Source organism: Parus major, chromosome 3 (assembly GCF_001522545.3).
Source record: "Parus major isolate Abel chromosome 3, Parus_major1.1, whole genome shotgun sequence".
Classification (NCBI taxonomy): Eukaryota; Metazoa; Chordata; class Aves; order Passeriformes; family Paridae; genus Parus; species Parus major.
This window is the reverse complement of record NC_031770.1, coordinates 62,364,231-62,382,138: the sequence shown is the minus strand read 5'-3', so window position 1 is coordinate 62,382,138 and position 17,908 is coordinate 62,364,231. Positions and strand designations below refer to the sequence as shown.

The window sequence follows — 17,908 nt, the reverse complement described above, 5'->3', positions numbered from 1 at the left end:
CTAACAAATTTTACCAGCTGGTGATCTTCATAATCTGTTACAGGTAATACAATGATACATACTTTAGGTGCTTTGACATTCTCTCTCTTACAAATATCTAAGCATGAAAAGGAAAATGAGTTCAACTCAGAATCTGGTGAGCCAGAGGTTAATAATTTGCTTCTGAGCAGTTAAAATCCTTATAGCTATTGCCAGCAATTTAGTGGGGCTATATCCTTTCTAGTTTATCAAGACTAATTGGTAGCAGGCAGCTGATTATCCTGGAGAGTTGGTGGAAACAGATTCTGAGGGCAAGGCCAGAGTGAATGGTGTTAAGAACTTTAGAAGTTGAGAGAGATGTCATTTCTAATGTGTTTTTAGATGCTGTCTGTGTGAAGAATTGTAGTCAACTCTCTTGCTGTTGGTATCCTCAGGAGAAATTTGCAATTGTGCAGCTGATGTCTATTTTTAATCTAGATAGTACCAGCTGGTGAGGGTGACAGCTATCCTTGCGGGGCTAGGAGGAGAAGAAAGGAAGCTGTGCATTAGAGCAACTTCTATCTAACAACTAATACATCAAGTAGCTGTACTCTACAGGCAAAAAAACCCACAGAGAAACCAAAAAACCACTTTGCAACAGGAAGAAAATACCAGAGACCAAAAAAACCCCAAATAAAACAACAAAAGACAGCGTAACTGAAGGCCTCAAATACCAGCATTCAGTGTTGGAAAGTCTGAGTGACACATATGACTTATTCAGGTGACTTCCCTACCAGCTTGCCAGTAACACAGTGTTTTCTCAGACCTCACCTCTTCTGGGGATTCAGAGCAGCTTCAGGCTGGGGTACATAATAACTTTTCCTGAAATCGTGTGCCACAACAGCTTACTTGAAAATGCAACAGGGGACAAATTGCTCTTACCAATGAAAATGCTGAACAGTTTGTGTGTTCATCTATCACATGAAGCACCAGACCACTGTGCCTGTTAAATATGATTTCAGAATTTTTTATCCACCTCTTTGGAAATTACAAGTTAGAGTGGGAATAAAGGTTTATTCTTTCTTGGGAAGTGAAGACTCAGTTTAACAAGGCAAATGGAACTTGACATGGTACATAACCTGTCCTTTCCCTTCCTTCCAAAGCCTAAATAATTTATTATTATTATTACTGTTATTAATATTATTACTAATATTTATTCATTTATTTATTTTAGGTTTGTTTTCCCCTGCTAAGGTTTTCATTTGAAACAGAAAAACAGGGAGGGAGGTACTTGCAATTATCTTTGACTAATTGTCCTGTAAGCAGCACTGGCATTCTTCAGGTTGACCATATGTAGACTTTTTATGGTGGAATTTTAATGACTGGGCTTTTGAAAGAACTGAAAGTGGAAGATATTAAAAGACTTCATTCCTAAACAATTTAACATAAAGTTAAGTTTTATTCTTAATATATATAAAGATGTTAAGGCTGTGTTTTTCATTCCCAGACACCAGTCCTGTACCTTGGTTCTAAAATCTAAAGCGAATTCTACTTATACTTTGGTTAAAATTAAAAACAAAAAAACGAAAGACAACCTCTTTACTCAAACAAATTAGAGACAGAGCCACCTGATCAAAACCAGATTTTATTTTCCTCCAGTGGAACATGAAATTGTATTGGCATGCTTCTGAGAAAAATTATATATACAACTATACCTAAAATCTCTAATCTTGATTAACATCAAAGAAATTTTTGTCCATATGAATCTATTTAATTGTTGTTTGGTTGAGGTTTTTAGGGCTTTGTTTGTTTTTGAAAAGTGTTAAAAACACAATAAAAATAAATCAAAAACTCAGTTACTCTGCCAAGCTTTGAACTTGGCATGAAAAACAAAAACATGAACTCTGCAGATTCTGCCTTACTGTATTAGTCTGTAAATAGTCATTCCTTCAAAAATTCAATCACTTTTGGATCCAATTGACTTTGTTTTAGGGGTTTGGCATGCAGAAGAGAGAAGTTTCTGTGGGTCATGAACTGGGGCTCAATTTGGTACATCGTCTCCTTGGCACAGCAGTAGCTGTGAAGGGACCTGAGTTCACTCAGAAATCTGCAAGAACCCCAGTTTTGAATCTGTGGGTTTAAATGAATTTTGGAATTGTTCATCTTCCAGGTCAGACACAGCAGGCTCCAGGCAGTGGGGATCTGCTTAGTGTCCTCTCAGAGTGAGGACCTGCCCAGAGATCTATTACTGGGGCACAAATTAAGATTTCCACAAAGACTGCATGGATATCTTCACTTAAGTTTTCCCCTGATTTAAGAGGCTAACTTTACCACTTCTACACTTCTGTCTAGGTCCCTGCTACCTGTGGCCCAAAGTTCTCTCTGTCTCTTTTAAAATACAGCTGGTAAGCTTGGATTGAAAAGTTTCAGCTCAAGTTGAAAACAAATCACAATTCTGCAAAAGGCAAAAGAACTATAATTGAACATCCCAGTACCCTGGTGGTATATTGCCTTTTTTCATCTGTGTAATATGAAAAATATTTTCTTTTATAAAATGCTATTTTATGGTGGATATGCTATTGCTGTATTGATCAAAGTAAAACCAGATGAAATTGTTAAAAGAACATTAATAACAGAAATGGATGCCGCAAAAATGAAAAATGAAAAAAAAACCAGTATCTGGAAAAGCAGTTTAACATCTGAGAATTGAACCAATCAATGATTTCCATCTTTTAACGCAGGGTGTACTTTACACAAAGATATGCAAAATGCTTTATAGTAAAGTGTAGCCTAGGGAGAGAGCAAAAGCCTTTTAGTGAGATCTTTAATAGCAACTCATACACAGAGAAGTGAACATTACCATACAGCAACATAAAAGAAACTGAATTCAGAAGGCATTATCAGTACAAATAGGTATATACTCTAGGGATGAATGAAAATGCATAATTATTTTTTAAGACACATATATAACAACCACACTGGTAACACAGCTTTCAGGTCGCATTTATGGTATTCTGAATTTATCGTCTCTAGTTCATTTCCAAACTGTCTATAGCCTAGGGTTCACAAGAAGTTGTAGATGGATTAAAGCCATGCAAACACTGTCTCCCTTCACTGGGGAAAATGCTTGGAGTATGGAGAGCTCCCTTGGGAAATTGTAACTATTTTTTAACAATTCTGATACACTTCCTGAGACATTTCCACTGGTCAGTCTAGGGCAGCAATAAGGACTTCTGTCCTATCCACTGAGTCAGCTGGACTTTTGGTCCAATCATACATTCTTAGGCACTTTAATAGTTGAAAACAATCTGACACACATGATAAATTGTAGGACTAACAATTTAATTATTTGTCAGTATGTTTTCCCTCCCCTGCCTGGATACTGAGAACAACTCTTTTTAGGTTTGTACAGGCTATCATTTCAAAACTACTTTCACATACAAATTAGAAAACCCCCTGCCTATCTAGGGAGGTTGTTCTTTCCTCTCCCCTCTCCCAGGCAAAGCTGTTGTATATGCTTACTTGATCACTACACCAAAAGACGATGCAGGAAATTGTCTGGTCTGGGAACCTTTCCTTTTGGGAGCACTTTGTTAGCACAAATCAATAGCCAGGTCTGAACAAGGCAATAGATTGTGCTGAGTAAATTCTGCCTGGCCTAAACTTGGGGTGGAGAAGGGGTTAATAGGAGTGGGTGTCTGGCATCAGGTCTGGGGGACCTGCACCTTGGCCAGAGCCACCGAGGGTGAGCCAGTGTAACTGACCATTCCCTTAGAAGCTGACACATCTTTTAAGAGCATGATGTGTCTTCAGCATATTAATAACCAGCCTAATACTCTGGCAGTGATACTGTCATTTGAAGTGAAGACAGATGGATATGGTGCTTTGCCAAAAAGTTTATTTGTCTTTTACAAAATTTCTTGCGACCTTTAACAGAAATTTCTAGTCTATGTTGGCTTTTTGTTGTATTTTATGATTTTTTAAATCACATTTTCCTAAGAAACAAGTCAAAAACCCCATTTTTCTGTCTTGCATATAAGCTACTTCACAGAAAATTAGAGATCCATCTCTACCTGAAGGAAATGTTTCTTTTGATTGTTAGTAAGAATAACCTTATGCCAATAATAAAAATTCTTGGTAGTACAGAGAAGAATAACTGTCATGATGGTGTTTTATTTCTTTCTCTGCTTTTTAATTGAATAGTATTTATTGAAATTAAAATTATTTTCAGTTTGATGAAGGTCTTTTTAGACATTGTTTTCAATGCTGAAGTGTTTGCACTTCTTTACTATTTACAGATCTTTATTTCTAACATTGTGTTTTCTCAGCTCTTTTCCAAACTCACAACTGAGGCCAGCAGTATCCACAAAAATAAACAAAACCAACAAACAAACAAAAAGAAACCCACTTTCTTTTTATAGCAACAATTACTAGTAAAAACATACAGGCAAACAGCTTTTAAATAATAGAATATGTCTCTAAAGGTAAAACTAACCCTGAGAAAATGAACAAGATTATCAGTCATGACTATTATAGAAAAAAAATGAAACTAAAAGCAAATTAAGCCTGTAATAACTAAATTTCTCTGTATTTTGTGGAAATGCCCTAAAGTTTTTTGTATGTTGACAATATGCATTGCTAAAGACTAAAAAGTCCCTTCCAGAATAATCTTTTACTATGTCCATTGCTTTGCCAGACAATATTAAATGTTCATTCTTTTCCAATTATTGAAGATAAATATTAGTGATAAGACTTGAACTAGAAAAAAATAATTGCAATAAAAAAGGGTTCTTGAGAGATATTTTCATATCTTCTAAAGGATTCTGAAACTGATATTAATTCCATTGCCTGTGGAAGACCATTGTCATTACTTGTACTTCTATTATCTTTGCTTTTAATTTACATCTCTAGGAAAGTGATCTTTGCTTTCTTTGGGATCATAATTATGATTAGACTTTTCTTCTTTCATAGTAGACAATGTCCTTGCCACTTCCCTTGAAGTTTTTTTTCCTAATATGCAATTATTTTGTGATGCCAGCAATCTTATTTTTTCAGTTACTATATTCCTTTATAAAGTAAGTTCCGTGCAAACATTTTAGCATTCATAAAAGCTGTTAGTCAGCAAAGCAGAAGAGTGGAGGCTTGTCCATTCACTAAAAATAGACATGGAGATTTTTCAAAAATTCTCATTGTATTCATGAATACCACAATAACTGTGAGTTAGATCCAATACAAGTACTTAAATATCAGGCACAGAAATCATAGTGCAGATTTCCAGAGTGAAATTTGAAAAGGTTTTCCATAAAAATGTGAAAAATGTCAATCTGTTCATATTCTAGAGACAGCAGTGGTGTACTGCACAATTTCACTGGGTTGTTTTTTTCAGAAGGATCCTTCATAAAGCTATAGATGAAATTGCTGCTCAGAGTAGAAGGCATTTTGATACAGAAATGGTTCTTTATACGTACACAGAGAAAACTGCACAATCAAAAATTTGGTTCTAATTTCATGGAACAAATTACATTCTAACACCCAGAAATCTCCAGATCTATTTGCATAGATGGTCCTCTTTTGGGTCCAGCCCTAACAACAGCAACATGGAAAAAAATCACCAGTGCAATGGTGATTTTTTTGCTTTGTTTTGTTTTAGAAAGCTTTTCTTCTGGAAGTGTTATTTATGGACCATGTAAATGAAAGCACAAATTAGTTAAGAGAAGCTGCTTGGAGAGATCTGCACCTTGTGCTCAGGGGAACAGATTGTGATGTTTGTGAGAGTGCTACCTGCAGGAGCTCACCTGAGCCCTCAGCTCACCTGCCAGGGCTTTGCCTTCTGCACTCACGAGCTTTAGCTCTGGGACAGAATTTCGCTGTGCCTAAGCAAAAAAGCTACACCACAGGGCTCTCAGAAAACTGTTTAGCCTTAGACCCTTAAGGCAATGAAGCTCTTTGATGTTTATACAGTTTTAAGAGAAGTCTGCAGAGAGACAGGAACACCTCTGAGGGGCTGAGAGGTGCCTGTCACTCAGGAGACGCGCACAGTACTCTGCACTGGCATTTCCAAGGGACCCGTGGCTTCAGGCCACATATGTCGTATTTCTGTAGCCCAGTAAAAGAGGTGACAAAATCAAGTATAAACAGGATCCTGGCTGCCAGGATGAAATGGAGACCTCCAGTTACCTAGAGATGGTAAGTTATTTGAGGATGTTGCTATGTGAAAGCTTATGGCGTTACTTACGACTATCTTCAGCAGGCCTAGTCAAGAGAAAGCATTTCACAGGGAGAGAAGGATGAGAACGCTTATACTATAAAAGACAGAGGGAGAATCTTGAGCACACATCCAGGAAGTGGAAAAGCCCACTCAAAATTTGCTTTACTGTTCAGACAGGTGAAGCATGTTTGAATTTGGGCCTTTTCTCATCTATGTGTCTGCGTTATCCTGTAAGATACCAGATCTGGAGAAATCATCAGCTCCTTATCTGTTTCCTTTATACCAAAGATAGAAGACTCTCTCAGGATTCATGCCCACAGCCAGGCTGTGAGCTTTGAATTGTGAGGAAAACATTCCCAGCCAGCAGTTAAATACTCAGCTCCTTGGATAGAGAAATTTTATGTCCAAACAGCCATATCATCACTTCCAATTGCTTACAATTTAAACAGCCTTCAGCTTGTTTAGGTGACTTCTCTAAATTCTGTTTCTACAGCTTTGCGTCCCAACGCAATGGGAGTAAGGCCTAGGTCACTGATTTCCAAAGAAGGGATTGCAATGCTGAGCACGGTATTTTTATGGATTATGCCTTCCTAGCCATGAAGCAGCAGCACTTTCAGCCTAGCCCCTACACTGGCCTGTGGTGAGAAGACACATTGCACCCATGTACAACTTGCCAACAATGTGCTGGAGCTTCAGACTCTGTGCACCTTCTGCAAAATTAAAAATGCACCTATGTCTATAGGAAAAGAGACAGAGTGATGCTGAAATTTTATCATTCTTACAGGTGAATTAAAGAGATGGAATATTTTCTTACACTATAAGTTTTCCTAACATGAGGAGTCATCAATAGAAAGATAAATTGGTCCTGATCTTAAAACCTAATAATTCCTTGGATTGCAGATTGAGACTGACAGAATGTTTCATTAAATAGAAGCCTAATCCAGTTCAAATTAACTTCACAGAAAACTGCATTGTAATCTCAGAAGCAACTGAGGTGATAGATTCCTCAATATGGGCATTTACCTCTTGAGAATTTGATGGATACCAAATTCAGTTCACATAGGGCTGGTTACATATCCTACTATTCTCAAACTTTGCTCAATATGGAAAAAAAATTACACCCTAGTTTTGAAAAGCTTTACATTCTATCATCAGTAATTCCAGCCTTCTAATACATTTGCATTTTGAGTTAATAGAAGTTGAATATAAGTTTTATGTTTCAGAAAAACTATTTCAATATCTGTAAAGATTATAATATAAATACTATTTCCTTAACTTGTCTGTTTTAAAAATTCAATGATAACTAAGTAATTTTTTCAGAAGATTATGATGCAGTCCTTTCTTTAAGAGTCTCTGCTGGCTTCAGGTAAAATGCTTGACAGTACCTCATCATTATTTCTCACTAAATATACTTTCCATATTATTATTCCTGAACTTTATTTCTGTCCAGACATACATATACCTCCTTGGCATTAACAGAAGTCCCAGAAAGCATGACAAGGATATAAATAATATTTATATAATTCTATTTTTATATAAAAAAATTTCAGATTTTCTCAGTAATAATGAAATAGTCAGGAATTCTTACAGACCAACAAAAAGCTCAGCAAATATTATTATTCGTGTTTTGCATTTAATGAATTTGTTAGAGCACAACTAAAAAGATTAGTAGACTGCCATGTAACTATTGACAGAATTCATACCACAGATACACAGTTAATTCTTAAAATGATTACAAAATATTTTCCCTCTATTATTAAACAACTGACCAACCTTTTTTCAGGGAAGGTTCCACTTCACCTAAACCAAGAGAAAAAACAGATATCAGAGAAAAGATTTAAAAAAAAAACCAAAACCAAAACGAAACAAAACCAAAAACCAAAAAACAAAAAACAAAACCAAACAAACAAAACAAACAAGGAAAAAAAAACACAAAACAAACATAAAAACAAAAAAAACACCAAAAAATCAACACACATTCCTTTTCATGTGTGTGGCTCATTTTTTTCAAAAAAATCATTTTTCTTCTTTATATGCTAAATGACAAGTATCTATTCTGAGAGTTTTGATTTTTCATAAAAAAAATCTACCTTGACATAGTGCTTTGGGAAGATAAATCAGTTACTTAGCAGTAGCTAAGGAAATATCAAAATCTCTATCTGTGCTTCTGAAAATTAAGTTATGACTACAATTAAAAATTTGCTTTACTTTATACATGTTTCCACTTTTTAAGGAAAGGCTCGTTGGTTCCTTTTAAATTCCAGATAAAGTATATACGAAATTTAGCAAGATTGCAAATCTAGCAATGCTTCCAGTTAAACTCAAGGCAAAAAATAATCCATTTTACTTTAACTATAAGCACTTGATCGTGGCAATATGTTATTGAATCTCCATGTAGGGCACAGAATTTGAAGAAGTGATCCTGAATGACTGGCTAGGGTGCAGCCTCAGCTGCTCTGACTACAGCACAGAGTGGGCAGGGTGCTCAAAGCACTTAATTTTTATGATATACTACAGTAAGATGCCTTACTGCCTATTCACTCTCCTGGTTGATGAAGAAATTCCACTTGGGTGAAATACTGCCAGAGTTAAGGTTTCCAAATCTAGTGAACATCAGATCTTGCTTTTTGTCTGTCAGGTATTTTATGACTTTTCCTACTGCCATTAATACCTAGACACTCGAGTGTTTGGAAGTTTGCACATGCTTTGGGAGCTATGAAATGCTAAAAATGCACACTGATCAAATTTTAGCAAGCTCTCTATATTTCATCTTTTCTGTTTGTCAACCTTTGGAGAGACTGGCTTTCTGCTAGTTATAAATCATATCTCAGAGTAGGATGCCCAAATTAACAGACTCACACGAAGCAGCCTATTAGCATTCAGATACAGTGTTATATAAAAAGCTCATGCTTTTTATATATATTTGTATATATGCTCACATATTTAAAAGGTAAACACTTTGTAATATCGCTCAGGTTTCTGAACAAATGAGTAGAAGTCAGTTTCAGTACATGTTGCTTTTTAATTATATTCTGGTGTAGCCAAATGGAATATAAAATAAACTACCGTGAAATGAAGATGTCACTCCTACACTTATCGCTTGTCAGAATGACCAATATGATGTGACATGATGATCCACTACTGACTGTGAGCAATCTCTGCTCATACTGGGGTACCAGAGTTAAATTTTTTTGTTTTTGTCCTTTGGTTTTTATTCACAGAAGGAGAGTAATCAAAATATTAGTAATTTGCTTTCATTTTATCTGATTATCTCAGATGAAGAATGGTACTGTAACAGCAGAACTATAATTTCTAGTAAACTGAATTTTTTGCAATACAACATCCAAAATCCTGTAAGTTCAGTTGAAATGTCATATATTTTTTTTTTCTTTTCAATATATTGCCCGTTATCATTATGTCAAATTAAAAAACATTCTAAATTTCTTGAAGTATCTTGTATATTTTCCAGGGTTCTTTAGATTCTTGGATTAAAAGAAAATAGTTATTTCCATTCTCTGAAGCAATATCCTGATGCATATTTTGGCTGTAGCTTTGAAGTTGTATATAAATTAGTGCTCTTCTCTTCAAGATGTACTAATGGTAATATTTAATTCTGAGAGTTTTTCTGTAATACTACATTAAACATGAGATGAAAGCTAACGAAGAGACCAATTTACTGACTGGAGTAGCCGCTGGATGCTTTATTAGCAACAATGTTCATTTCTCTTTTGTTTGACCTTCTTGTCTGTGAGGTTAAAAGCTGAGTAAGCCATTTTAATGCGTGTAAAACAGCAGTTAGAGCGGTTACAGAAGTCTTTACATTACAAATACCTTCATCACTGTCATCATCATCACTCCATACGATGTCAGACAGTAAAGAAAAAAAGCCATAAATCCAATCAGAAGACTCTTCCAGTGTCTCATGAATGATTCTCAGTGGTTCTGTGCTGAGCTTGTGAACAGATCTTCCTGAGTGCAGAGTTTAAAACAAAAGTGATTTGAAAAACGAACCCAAACCAAACAACTGCTTCAGTAATAAAAGTTAATCTTCATTTTATACAGGACTAATTATACTACCTCTTTTAGCAGATACAAGGATTGTGAATGTTAATTTTTATAATTCAAGCATTTGAGGACAGCTCTCCTTCCTGTGGAAGACTGGTACAAACTGTATCTTACTGCACTTGCTGTTCGCAGAGTGATTAAGGACTCAGTGTTTAATTTGGTCTGATGTTGTACTCCAAGCTCTGGCTCTCCTTCTGAGGCTTGGTTGGGAAAAATATAAGTATAGATGTCTTTCTAATATTCTTAATTTTAGATAAATTCTTCATATCAGCCCAGTTTTTAATCTGACTCAGATCTCCTTCCTCTTGATGCCCATCTAGGTTTCAGTCCCACTCATGTCATATCTCCCCACTGAGATCCTTCTTTCACACAAGTATTGGCTGAATAAATTGCTGAGCCTTGGATTAACTACAAAGACAGGTCATGTCATTGTCGTGGACCACACATACAGGATGGGAAGAAGAAAGCTGTGCATACACAAGCTGAAATTAACCTGAGTTCATAATAAACAGGGATGCAAATCCAGATAGTGGTGCAGAGACAGCTGCTTTCAAACACATACTCCTGTGGCTCTGGTTCCTCTTTCACAACTTTTCTAGAATTTCTTTCAGATACACTTGTGCACATGTGCATACTTAACTTGTTCTGGTCTTACTGCCCCTGTAGACAAGCAAATTGGGGAACAAGGGAGCTGTGCAGTGTCATGTCCTTCACCTTCCAGGAACCTCTGATGGAAGTGAGACTTCTGCTCCCCACTTTATCCACACTCAGGCAGTGCAGCTATCAGTGGGTAATACTTGTATTCCCTAAAAGGCTTCTCCACTTGGGATTTCACCAGATTTCTCTGTACCTGACACACTACTTCAGAGGGACTTTCCAGCCTCTGACAGCTTTTTCTTCTGACTATTCTGTACAGCAATTTCCTATTTTCTTGAACTTTATACCAAACATTGCTTAGGAGGAGGGACAGCCCTCATTCAGTCTATGTTACTGCCCACTGTACTTGAAACTGCAGACTGATTGCCTGGTCTGTGCAAAGCTTTTCTGCAAATATAAACCACTGAATGTAGACTATAAATGTGATTTGAAGTTTTGGGCTAGTCTTGTTCCTAGGACTATCGATAGAAATAGGTATGCTGAGTTTAACAGTATCAAGGTGGGAACCATACCTCGGTTTCATATTGTCTTTCTGAAGGTAAATATTTTAGCAGGAGGCTAAAGACAAGTCTCTTCAGAACTACTTCTGATTGCAGTGTTCTGACTCACAAGCCAAATCAGCATTAATCAGAAGCAGTCTCACATGGACCTTCAGGCTAAAAATCATGCAAGGTGCCAGCTTAAAGAGACATTTTCAGTGACAGCAGTATGAACAGTTATTTTATAAAAGTGTTGTAATGAAACTTAAATGTAGCTTTATTTGAAATAGAAATCCATTACTAAATAACTCATTTTATTTCTAATTAATTATTCTGAAACACAAGAGACCAGGCTGACTTCTTATTGGTTTGCACCTGATTTTGCTAATGCAGACAAAAGAAATATTGTTGTTAATATTTTGTAAATATTGTATTTTATAGGTATATGCTGCTGAACAATCTGACACATCAAATAAATTAAAGATGTGTCATGATGCAATGACATAATTGCAAAGAAATTAATTTAGTGTGCACACCATTTTATTCAGAAAGTTTGAGTAGTAAACCAACAAATATCTACTTTGTTTAGCATGACACTTATTTGTTTGCATTGTATTAATGCATTGAGATGTAGAGATTTAATTTTTTCAAGTGATTTGCCACAAGTTGTCTTCTCAAGCCTTAACCAGGATAACAAATACCTCTACTTAGGCTCTTAAAAAGTAAATTTGTGACCTGACCCCTGATGCCATTTGCACTTTTTTCTAATCTAGAAGTGCTAAGGAGTCAAAGTGGACTGATAGAATGGACATGGCCAGAGGTATCTTAGAATAATCAAGATTTCGATTCACAAGCAGGGATGGTTTAACTTTGGACAGCTGCCTCGATTTTCAGTGTGGCTGTCCACCCTCCTTTTACCCACTGGTTGCTCAGGGAGGGCTCAGTTGCTTTTACAGCCACAGGTTTTTACAGCCACAGGGACTACAGCTGTAAACTAGACAAGAACTGGTATCAATTTATTTTAATATACTGGTCTATCAACTAGAAGTTCAAGACCTGCTTCTGCTTCACAGGTAGCAGAGCTGTCCCCCCCGGGCAGGCAAGGGAAACGCTCAGAGAAGTGCAAGATCAAGAGCAGAGGAAATTATTCCAACCACCCCAAGGCAAGCCATCTTTGCTGATGAATCAGTCTTCAACATCATATCCTGGTTTTTAATTCATGACATCTTCATACCACACTACGAAAAGGGATTAGAAATGATAAGTGTCCAGAGGCAAAATTGTGTGTTCAGTCATGCCTATGCTAACAGGCCCAAGTTGCAAATCCTGTTTGATGTAGAAAGTTTAGAAAAATCAGTTTGGAACTGCGTAGAAGACACTTTATTGGTGTTTGCAAAATTAAATTTTGTATTCAAACATATTGTGAGCTCACTTGAGATCTGAAACAAGTGGCACAGACATGGGAAATTATGTCCTTTTGCACAGATCTTCTGTTTAACTTGTGTTGCATTTCCAAAATTTTTTAACAGTAGTGCTAATAGGAATGATGTGTTCTAGAATTCTTAAGAACACCTCAGAGAGTAATGTTGAAGTGAAAATTATGACTGATTAAATCCATGCTTTTAGTTCTCCCTACAACCTTGACGATACCAGGTGCTATGAGGTCCGTAGCATAATGAAATGCACTAAAAACAAATGAAATGAAACAATTCTGGTGTTAACAAATACAGAGAAAGATTCAATTTGCCTCACACACATGCAAAGAAAGACAACCCTTTCCACAAGACTTGCATACTCTTGCTTTAAAAACAAAGCTGAAAGAATTCAGATTTTCATAACAAAATTTGAACTTGACATTTTTTAATTTAGAGATGTTCAGCAGTTGAAAAACATGATGAGATTTTTTTAGTCATCCTGAAGTCAACATATTCAACTGGATTATCGGTCTTCTGTCCAGTTTGTAATTTCTTAGCAAATCTTAGAAGACTAATTATTTTAAAAGTGAGCTCACAATATATTTCTTTTGATAACATATGGTGCATAATATAGAATTTTAACTAATCTGTAGCTGTAACTAATATTACTATAGACTAATATAATTAATCCAAGCTGTAATTAATACATCATCATATAAAATCCATTGCTCTGGAAGTAGAGTGGGCAGGACTTCAAATTTAAATTTTAAAGAGCCTTTATCTATACATAATACTTCTCAGATAGATACAGATGTGTGAAGTTTTAGCTTTGTTTTACTTTTAGATAAGGATTGAGCAAATTTTTTGTCAGATAAAAGAGTAAACAATTAATAAATGCCTGTTGAAGGAGGGGAAAGGAAGTAAATGGTTACTGAAAAGGTTAAGTTCAGACATTAAACATACAATTGAAATTGAAGAATTTAGTTGACACTAGGCAATTACCTTTAATCACAGTTTAATTTCAGATTATCCTATTTAGTGAAATATACCTGAAAGGGTACTGAATCCCTGGTGGTTCCTAAACTCCCTCAAAAGCCAGTGCAGAAAGACATACTATGACCTTCAGAAGGCAAGTGTCTCTTTTTCCTCTGAAACCTGTTTAAGGGTTACATGAACTAATTTCCAAAGACACTCACTCCTTCCATTGACTAAAAAAGAAGTCTGAAGAATTAGCATGGACATGTCACCTTATTTTCATATTACTGAGGTATGTGACATGGATCCTGCTAGTGATGCTGTTTCAGATTTAAATCCTTCTTGTTATTGTATACTTTGGCTAAGCACTTAGATTTGTAGCTTTACATTCATAATGAATTTCAGGTCTATACAACTATTCTCCTTGATAAATTACTTGCATTCCAGAACAGCACAGATTCCACAAAAATGCTTTGCTAGAACACTTTGTTTGTCAAAGGCTTTTATTACTTGGCACAGTATAAAAGATGCTTTTCAGATCAGTAGAAGTTCCTCTTTTTTTGTGCTGGGATGTTCATTGCTATGAGAGCAGTACCAGTTTTGTTGTTTTCTTTTTGGAGGAAAGATCAGAATTCCAGAACCTTCTGGAAAATGCAGAAATTTGGAAGAGTTAAAGCTGACAGAGGAAGAATTCCAATCAAATGGGAGGAATTTCTGTATTATCTTACAAAGAAACCTTATTGTAGGACAACTCAATTGAATATGATTGGAGAATGTTTGTTAGCTGTTGGAGATATCTGGAAGATTATTTGGATTTTCTGTACTAAACATATGCAAATATCTTTAAAATAATTATTTAGGAAGTCGTTTCAGATGTGTTGTAGGTATTAAATACTTCTTAAAAATCCCTATGTAATTTGAAGCAGCACATTAAGTGTTAAAATTCCTTATAGTTCTCTAGCATTACTAATACAGAAACAGTAATTTGATTAAAAATGTTAGAACAACAATTCTGAACAATTAATTTCTTCATTTCTGAAGTCTCCCTGGCTCAAAGTCTTAATTCCAAATCATTTTAAATGCAAATTTCTAACTTTAATGGTAATTAATAACTCACACTTAACACAGCTACTTGAAACCAGGCAATGGCAAAGTTCTCAAGTCCTGCAATTGGCATTAGGTATGTTCTTGTTAACAAGAAGATAGAATGTAATTTTCATAATGTGACAAATTATTTTTTAACAGAAAACCCTTTTTTTTCCATCAGGACTGATACTGGGTAGTTTAAAAGTGATTTTTGGATACAAGAATTGAGTAATCACATGGTATAATTTGCTGTAGCCTCTAGAGCAAATTTAGTTAAGTTTAATAGTCTGTATCATTAATTCCTGTGAAGTGTACAACAAAAAGTGACTAATTGATTATCTGTGCAAATCACTTCAGTCATTATTCGAGTCTTAGTAACTCTGACAGAAATGTAACTTCCTATCAATCTTTTTTAGCTTGTCAAATAGTTAAATGTCTACTCAGAGTTGAACCTATGTTAAGGCAGCTTTTTTTTTTTAATGAATCGTAGCAAATTAGTTAATAATTGTTGGATTTTCATCAATTACATATTTTGACTCCAGTGAATTGAATGCAATTAAGTTACAAATGATGGTAATTATCTGGTGCAAAGATTGATCTATGAGATATAAACTAATTCATTGACACTGACAAGGTACAGCTGATGAAGACAGAGAATTTCTGTTGTGTTTGATAAAATACAAAAGCCTAACAACAGCTCGAGATAATAAAACATATGCTATTTTTAGTAAAATATTCTATTATAAATATAGAGACCTGTATTTTAATTTGAAATATAGTTTATATATATGTAAGTTTATATATTTGTAAGTTTATTTCTTTCTACTCTGTGATCTTTTGAAAAGTAGCATCTAACATACTAAACTCAATATACACAGAGTCTCCTATTATTAGCATTCCAGTTTATCAACAAAACTGTCCTTAGGTCTTATGTTTCTGTTTCATAGACTAACATTTTTATCAAGCTTAGAGCTCTAGGTCATAAACAGGTAAAACTCTGATTGGTACCATTGAATTATTAGTATAAAAATACTAATTGAATTTTTAATTATATTATATATAATTATCTGGCAAAGAAAGTGCAGAGTCAGCTTTCTCAGTAATTTCCATTTTATAAGTACGTATATTGTAAATATTATGACTACAGCCTGTAGCTGTTTCTTTCTAATATCAACCTTAGATAATTATCTGAGGTCGCGTTCATAGAGGAAACCTCACCTGAAAGTCAACAAAGAAGCAGTTATAACTAGAATTTACTTGCCAAAACTTAAAAAGAAATTCACAAACTCACAAAGTAACTGAGTAATTTCAGGTCCATTTGATATAGCCCTACATGTTGATCGGACTGTATGTTTAGGATGGGTTTTAAGTGTAGTTTATATGACTTGATTTGATATCAGCTGGAAGGTTTTGATTTGATAGTTCAGATCTTCATTAGGTGGTGTTTTCTGAAACACATTTTATTTAAAATAATTTGAAGCTTCATTTTGTTCCTTTCTATGGGTTCACTTCTCTGACTAAGAACACAGATCTTCAGATGAAAAAGCTGTTAGATAATTGTACAACAGCATTTTTAAAGGGTGTTTAAGCTGTAAAATTAGTACCTCAGCTTGACACCATTTCCTGGGACTCTCCTGGCTGGGGGCATCTCATAGCTGTCAGATGAGTTTCAAGCATGATGTGAAAATGAGGAGTAGGCTGTTGCAAGCCCCAGGCAGGCGGGGTTGGTGTTAGCTGAGAAGCAGTGCTGCCGTGCCCTGGCCTCTGCTCGTGCCCATGCTCTGCTATCATCCACACACATACTCAGAACACTGCAGGCAGAAGGTCTTTACCAGGTGGGAAACAGGGATCATCGCAATGTTGTGAATAGGTGGCTATACCTGATGGCAACAGGATGAACCCCAGAAAGGTCAATAGAAAAAATGAAGAAACACCGTTAGTAATAATGAATGTTCTCAGCTGTCTCTTGGCTAAAGGAAGCACTTTAGGAGTGAAGTGAGGAGTTGTTTAATCTCTGTGGGGCTGCTGTTTTGTGGCAGAAATTTGAGTTCATTAAAAAGAGAAACAATATGCTGTAGGTGTGAGATAATACAGTGTGAATCACAGCAAGGTAAAAACATGGTCAAATCACATTATTTTCACAAGTCACAAACAAATTCTATTGCTGAAAAGAATATATTATATATAGGTGATTCTTGTTGAGTTACTTCAATTTCTTCAACAGAAAATAACCAAAGAATTACATCACTGCAATTGTTACTGAAATGAATTACTGGTTTGGTTTGTTTGTTTAGAATTAGAAATTTCACAGATGCCATTATGCACTGGAAATTTGCTTTGTGTTTTGTGTCTCATGAAGAATATAGGCACGAAGTCTCCTCTAAAATCCTTCCCTATACATTGAAGCAGTTTCTGGAATTTCATATTTTCAACTACATAACCTCACAAAGTTTGATCTATCGAAATTTGTCTTTTATACACTGGACCTTTTGGGATGAAAGCAGCACTTGTAATACCGCAATAGTTCATAGGCTGTCATTCTTTTCAGTATAAACTCATTTTCTAGGGGTTTATAACTCAGCTATGAAATCTGCTGCAGACTGAAACTTGAGAAACCAGATGTCATCTGAGCAACCCTTCTTTAAACTGGAATTGGGCTTAAATCCCTTTAATGGATTTTATCATGGAAGAGAAAAAATGTTTTGTAGGTCTTAGGTACATTAATTGAAGCCTCATATAATTCAATTAAGAAATTCATTAAGAACTTTGAAATAGATAAGCTGTTCAATCATGCTTTGAATTGAAATTTATAAATACAGCAAGAAATGTCTTGCAGAAGACTATAGCACTGTTTCGATAAATTCTAAAGTAGGAGGCTTGTCTAGGGCTTTGCAGGTTGTTTTTTTTAAGTTTTTTTTGCAGATTTTATTTTTTCCATTAAGTTTGCTGGTGGTTTAAACTAATCTGGAAGTGCATTCTTTTTCCTGATTAAATGTAAATGTATTTTCAGTTTTAAAGCTGGTGGATATATAGTCATAAAACACAAGAGCAAAAATAGGTTGTCT

The 17,908-nt window shown here is 35.3% G+C and overlaps 1 protein-coding gene across 1 annotated transcript in view; it reads right to left on the bottom strand.

Annotated features, from left to right (window-relative positions):
* The window catches only part of TRDN (triadin), a 143,064-nt gene that overhangs the window by 89,794 nt on the left and 35,362 nt on the right, over positions 1 to 17,908 (bottom strand). Inside the window, exons 3-5 of the mRNA XM_033512927.1 lie at positions 16,676 to 16,723; positions 9,998 to 10,135; positions 7,940 to 7,966 (exon numbers count right to left, since the gene is read on the bottom strand). Coding sequence (XP_033368818.1) covers positions 7,940 to 7,966; positions 9,998 to 10,135; positions 16,676 to 16,723 — 213 coding nt within the window. The remainder of the gene's footprint in view (positions 1 to 7,939; positions 7,967 to 9,997; positions 10,136 to 16,675; positions 16,724 to 17,908) is intronic.